Source organism: Hemibagrus wyckioides, linkage group LG19, assembly GCF_019097595.1.
Source record: "Hemibagrus wyckioides isolate EC202008001 linkage group LG19, SWU_Hwy_1.0, whole genome shotgun sequence".
NCBI classification, from domain to species: Eukaryota; Metazoa; Chordata; class Actinopteri; order Siluriformes; family Bagridae; genus Hemibagrus; species Hemibagrus wyckioides.
Genome location: NC_080728.1, coordinates 13,843,254 through 13,850,000, shown reverse-complemented (window position 1 = coordinate 13,850,000; position 6,747 = coordinate 13,843,254). Strand labels below are relative to the sequence as shown.

Genomic DNA, 6,747 nt, shown 5'->3' with positions numbered 1-6,747 from the left:
TGCAGGGAATGACCCCGCTCATGTACGCATGTGTCCGTGGTGACGAGGCCATGGTACAGATGTTGCTGGACGCCGGGGCTGATATCAACAGCGAGGTCAGTATGAATCAAATGATGTTAGAAATCAAATCCAGTCTGTCTTTGTAGATGTAACCTGTTCTGTATCAGTAGCTGATGTCTGTCTATCTTCTTGTTCTCTTGCTGTCAGCATGCCATGTATAAAGTGTCAGTGTTGTGTTTAACCCTTTAAACTATCACAGAGCTGTATTAATTCCTCAGTCTTTACCCATCTTTCCTATTACAGTGGAAACTCGGCATACGAATGCCCTCCCTTATTGAAAATTTGCATCGGCTAACGAAGCATTTTCGGCATACGAACGAACCTAACCTTAGGTGCTCGTACATCTGGGACCCGTTCAAAACTTTTTTGCATCAGAGGAAAGCCAAGCAAAGCAAACCAATTTTTATCAGTCAGCGAAAGCTGTTTCGAAAGAGTCAACCCACAATAACAACATTGCCTTCGGCATGCTTTCAAAAGCTACGTGATTTTCTGCACGTTTTTTTTGTTGACAGATTGGTGGTGTGGGGAGTCTGTTCTATTTTTAGCCCTAGCTTGGTGGCATGACTTCCTGTGAGAACCATGACCCCATGATTAGTAATATTGGTAATATTTTTTGGTGGCTGGAACGGATTATCTGCATTTACATTATTTCTCATGGGAAAATTTGTATTGTAATTGGAATTTTAACCTTAAGGACTCGCCTCCAGTATGAATTAAATTCATATGCCCAGGTTCCACTGTATTTTCAATGTAGTTACTGAATTATGCAAATACATGTGTTTTAATACAAGTTACTGAATGATCATTTAGGAGAGAGTTTAAAGGGTTAAAAGTGTGTCTGCTTAAACCTTGATTCTAAAAAAAAATCAGTAAAGAAAGAATTTACTTATGTATACAGGTACATTACATGCAAATGGATAATCCTGTTTTCTTTTCAATTGAAATGCAAATTCTTCCCAAAGTAGACACACTTAACTTATTGTGTCCCATTTAAGTCAAAAGCATGAAGTATCCCATAGACCGAACCCTGATAACCCGAATTTTTATTAAAGTCTGACTTGGCAATGGAAAAGGCTTCATGGATTTGACTGTGTTTTGATCTGTTTGTGGTTTCGAATAGAGAGAGTGACTCTTAAACAAAATGCCAAGTGCCTGTTCAGCAACCAGCATTCTTGTTTCATAATGCACTAAAATATCACATTTAGAATACGGCATCTGTGAACTGAAGATTATACGTGTGGCAGCCTGGAAAAACTCTTCACTTAGGGAAACAATGACATTTTCTACTAAGTATAGTTTTCCAAACTAAAGACTTTCCTCAACTGAAATGTGTTTTGTTGCGTAAAAGTTCTAGCAAAACCTCTTCTACTGACCATCAGAGACCTTTTCTCTGATATCTGCTGGCCAACTGAATTGATGATGGTTGTGTCCATTTCACCGCAGCTTATACAGTAGCTATCAAACAATTAATGAAAGTGTGACATTCACTGTGTGAGGAAATCAAACATAGCTAGCATGATTTCAGGCAAGTTTCTGAAACTAATCTCTGCATGAAGGCCAAGGTTGGCCTTCAAGCTAGGCCAAGGTTGTAAATAAATCTATTTCCAAAATATATGGTTTGGTGAAAGCTTAAATTTAAGGTGTCAATGTATGCCCAAACCCAGGTTGTGTCCCAATTGACGTACTGCACACTATACTACTATATTACTCTATGCACTCTAGCGCCTAGCGTATAATTTGGAATGTTGTTGTTTTTTTACTAACTAGAACTTTAAACCGTTTCCTGGCCGATGGTCAGTGCTGTCATACGCACGCAATGTCACATAGCTTTAGTTAAATACAGTGAACACACCATGGACTAATTTAAAAGACATTTTAAGATGTCTTGTCCACCTTGTAAAGTTTTCAGTGTCTGCTAGCTCCGCCCCTTTTGCACTACACAAACAGAACTGCCATCGTTGACGTGTCTGACATTCCACACTTCCATGTTGAATATGTTCATCATCCATCATCTTCTTGTTGGCGTAAACACTCTCACTACTCACAGTATTCATACTAAAAAAAAGTGCATAAGTATGCGATTTGGGACGCACCTCAAATTCGTGATATGTTTCACCAGATAGTATATATAACATTTCCAGGCTGTCAATATTCATAACCGTTCAGCTCTTCACAGATAACGTCTTTATGTAACAATAAATGATTAATAAATGGATTTTTGCCTGATAGAAAGCACAGCTTAGAGAGGAGGAGAGGATGTTTTAAGTCACAGCTTTTGGCACTTTTGCTTATGAGTCACTCCTTTAGTGTGTCCTCCAGCATTTGTGCTCTCTGCCAATTATCTCTCCTCCAGTCTATCTGTCACTTTCTTTAAAACTTGCAAAGAAACCCAGCAGATTATGGCCAGGTCTCTGGCTAAAGCACTGGGAAATGTGTGAGTTATTATATGGAGAGTGAGGAAAGGGAAGGCTAGTTTTCAGCATGGGATGGATTTCTATTATTAAAAAAGAATCCTATAAGTCTATTCTTAACTGTCTGAGGTTAGCACAGGGGCAGGTGGGGAAAAAAAAGCTGTCTCCAACTTTCCGCTCCAACATTCCTCTCAGTCACTCCTTTATATTTTTTCCTTGCTTCTCTTAATTTTTTTTCTTCTTCCACGTCCAACTTACCTCCAGTGTTTAATGGCTGAATGCTATGTCTTTCCCTGAACTTCCCCTATATGACTTCCCAGGTTCCCAGCTCAATATACAGACACCCCTCAGTTTATCCCGACACCAGGCAGGGGACTCCACTCACTTTCGCCGTGTTGCACGGACACGTCCCTGTCGTGCAGGTAGTAATGATGCGAATAATTCAATGCCTTCCATCTCTGCACTCTCCTTCAATTATTATTATTATTATTATTATTATCATTATTATTATTATTATTATTATTATTATTATGCACTAACATAATAATAATGGCAAAAAATACTCCTGTGGACTAGATGTTTCTCTTCTGGCTGGATTTAATGAGTCAGTAAACAGTGAATAGCAGGACATGTTTTCTACAAAAAGCACTTGAATTTCTTAAGAACACATACATATGCGTGTGTTTGATCTGTATTACCTCTGAAGTAAAATCCACATGCTTTGTTTTCGTTGCGTTCTCCTACTAACTGAAACCATTCGCTTAATGAAAAGGATTGTTTTGTTTTGGCTTTTTTTTTTTATTTGCTTGTGTCTTTCTCTTGCCACGGTTGGTCACTTTTCATTTTAGCAGAAATCCAGACTAGCAGGAGATGTGAAATGCATGGACTAGATCACAACCTCCCCATTGCAGGTGCTATGATAAAGTTTAATGCTACAGAATGGATTTATTTTTTCCCTTATTTTTTTAAGCGTCTTATACTTGTGTCATTATGCAAAAAATATTCACGCAACTACCATGTAACTAGAGCTGCAACTAACAATCACTTTGCTCAATCAATTAATGTATTGATTCTTTTCAATTGAATTGTTAAATAGATTGTTTGAAAAAAATATGAATTAATTAATAAATATGATTTATTAAAAGTATTCTTTTCAGCATTTCAAACAACTAAACCTACTACAAAACTCAGGTTATTAACTACAGTACAATATTACTGACATTTTTCTGTCATGGCATGAGAATATACACCGATCAGGCATGACATTATGAGCAGTGAGAGGTGAAGTGAATAACACTGATTATCTCCTCATCATGGCACCTGTTAGTGGGTGGGATATATTAGGCAGCAAGTGAACATTTTGTCCTCAAGGTTGATGTGTTAGAAGCAGGAAAAATGGACAAGTGTAAGGATTTGAGTGAGTCTGACAAGGGACAAATTGTGATGGCTAGACGACTGGATCAGAGCATCTCTTGTGTGGTGTTCCCGGTCTGCAGTGGTCAGTATTTATCAAAAGTGGTCCAAGGAAGGAACAGTGGTGAACAGATGACAGGGCCATGGGCGGCCAAGGCTCACTGATGCACGTGGGGAGTGAAGGCTGACCGATCCAACAGACGAGCTACTGTTGCTCAAATTGCTGAAGAAGTTAATGCTGGTTCTGATAGAAAGATGTCAGAATACACAGTGCATGACGGGTCAGAGCTGTTTTGACAGCAAAAAGGGGACCAACACAATATTAGGCTGGTGGTCATAATGTTATGCTTGATTGGTGTAAACTGCTTATGTCAATCTTTTAGGGAAAAACAACATAAATCAGACACCCACACAATCATAATGTCACTTTATCATTTTTTTTACTGGTTTCACACACTTTTTCACAAGTACACATGGGTGTAATCAATGGATGCTTGTCTCAATCACCGGTAGTGTCACGTCCACTAATGTCACGGGCTTCATTACCCAAAGTTCATCACGGCCTACATGTATGACCTCACCGGACTCATCTTCCCACAAGCCATCTGCATTCCTACACTCACAGTCACTGTCCTTCTAGTTATATTCACCTGTTTTCACACTGTAAGACACCTGCTGCCTTAAACATGTGAGTGACCTCAACTTGAAGATCTCAAGATAATGGATTACTTCAAGTTTTCATTTCTGAAAACTTAGAAACTTGTGTTCACTTTTCAAAATCATGACAGTTGGAGTTAAAGGGAAGAAACAAGTTCACATAACTTAGGACTATCATGTTTCCCGGTGATTTATTTGTCTCTGTCACTGTTTATAAGCACCGTTGTTTCTTTGTGAAGTAATCATTTAGTAAGTCTGTGACATTTCTATGCCTGTCTACTGTTAGAGATAAGTACTCTTCCTTCTGTATTTCCTCCCAGGAGGAGTTTTCTTAGTCTGTGACCTAGTGAACCAGTATCACTGTATTCAGTGATAGAGACTTCAAAAGCACTTTTGTGCATCACTCAGGATAAAGACACCTTCCAAACACCATACATGTAAATGTACATATTTCAGTTTCGGTTGTTTTTCGCCAAGTCATATTGACCATTGCCTGATTTAGACATGTCTTTTACCTGCCAATTTCTGGACTTTGAATTTCTGAACTGTTAAAATAACCTCACCCTCACTTGTATCCGCACAAGTCTGTTTTCTGACAGATTTGAAAACAGGTGAAAAGTTTAGAGGTTAGAAGGACAGTGGCTGAGAGCGTAGGCGTGCGGATGGCTTGTTGGAAGGTGAGTCTGGTGTAGCTATGCGTGTAGGCCCCGGTGACCTCTGGGAAACAGAGTCTGTGATGTTAGCGGACATGACGGGTAGAAACTCATTTCTACCTGGCATTTCAAGCCTGATTTGTTCAGTTCTAGACTAGTCAAATTCAAAATAAAGCCCGATATGCAACACCGAGATGCTAAGCTCATTTTGCTTGACGTATCATTCCTGGTTTGCCGGATTGTGGTGCTCAAAAGCTTTGGGGTTGATTCTCAGCATGGTTGATGTGTACTGAAAGCAGGATGGTGACTGTCACAACATATATTAAAATATCTATACTGTATACTATGTGTGTATATTTATCAATACACCTGGGTTGTCTGCTTGTGGTGTGAAGTGGCGTAGTGTCTGCTACCTTGTGCTTTATAAGATAGACTATCTAAGTGACAATGAAATCTTATTGCCTAGTTTTTGTATTCTCATTTATCGGTTGTGACGGTTTGATGTTGCAGCTCTGAAAGGAACTGCTAGGTATTTATGTGCTTTCAGACGTAACAGGACGTTGTTTCTCGGGTAATTCCACATGTGGATGGGAGAGTGAAGGTCATTACAGTTGTATGAACTGCTGGTACAAGTTCATGACGTTTTCACTAACGCAGCCTGAAAAGTGTCATGAATATATATTATATATACTATAATGCCAGTTATTAAAAGTTATGTAGGTCAGTTGTCATAAAGTGCTTATGTAGAGTGTTACAGCGATATCTTTCTATTTTAAATGTTACGTTCACCCAGTTACACATGAAATTACCCAAGTCCTGTTACAGCTGTTGAGATGCACAAATTCAGCTCTTTTACTATATTAATCTTTTTTTATTCTACCCGTCTGCCGTAGTTACACTGTATTTGCTTGTGAAAAATGTAGGTGATAGATACACAATATAAATTTGTATTTGCTTTATAATGATGTGTTTTGTCCGTTACGGCCCGATCCACGCTAGCTGCTACTGGATGCCCGAGCCAACGTGGAGGGGGCGTTGCAGGATGGAGCCGAGAACTACGCTGAAACACCGCTCCAGCTGGCCTCTGCCGCAGGTGACACAGCAATCCTCAGCACCATGTTATCCAGAAGGTTTTCTCCAACATGGGTTACCTGTCTATCTCAGCGTTAGTTTTTATGCTAGATTTGTTTGTAGATGTAGCTAGAGTCGAGTCAAGCGCTGGTAATAACACAGATGCTTTCTTATATTCGTAAAACATTTAGCACTACTTGACTCTATAGTATACAGTTATAGAAGAGAAATGATTTACTCACACTATCTAATGTAGCATGAGGAAGAGGAGGTTTCTTCCTCATGGCTGGCTTGCTTATTTGGGATACATTTTACACAAGTTGTTAAACATTTGATCATGTTATATAATGCAGGAAATGATGCTACAATATGAAAACGTGAAATATATGCTGGACAATAAATAGATGGCCATAATTTTCTCCTCAACTAGAACACAAAATCCCAAGAGAGGCATGCCCATGAATATGAATGAGGCCAAAAGA

At 39.1% G+C, this 6,747-nt stretch overlaps 1 protein-coding gene across 2 annotated transcripts in view; it reads left to right on the top strand.

The window, feature by feature from the left end:
• btbd11a (BTB (POZ) domain containing 11a) overlaps positions 1-6,747 on the top strand; it is a 214,870-nt gene that overhangs the window by 185,188 nt on the left and 22,935 nt on the right. The window contains exons 6-8 of one of the 2 annotated variants that reach the window (XM_058416565.1): positions 6-95; positions 2,792-2,893; positions 6,194-6,287. In XM_058416565.1, coding sequence (XP_058272548.1) covers positions 6-95; positions 2,792-2,893; positions 6,194-6,287 — 286 coding nt within the window. The remainder of the gene's footprint in view (positions 1-5; positions 96-2,791; positions 2,894-6,193; positions 6,288-6,747) is intronic. The other variant, XM_058416566.1, reaches the window with a different exon arrangement.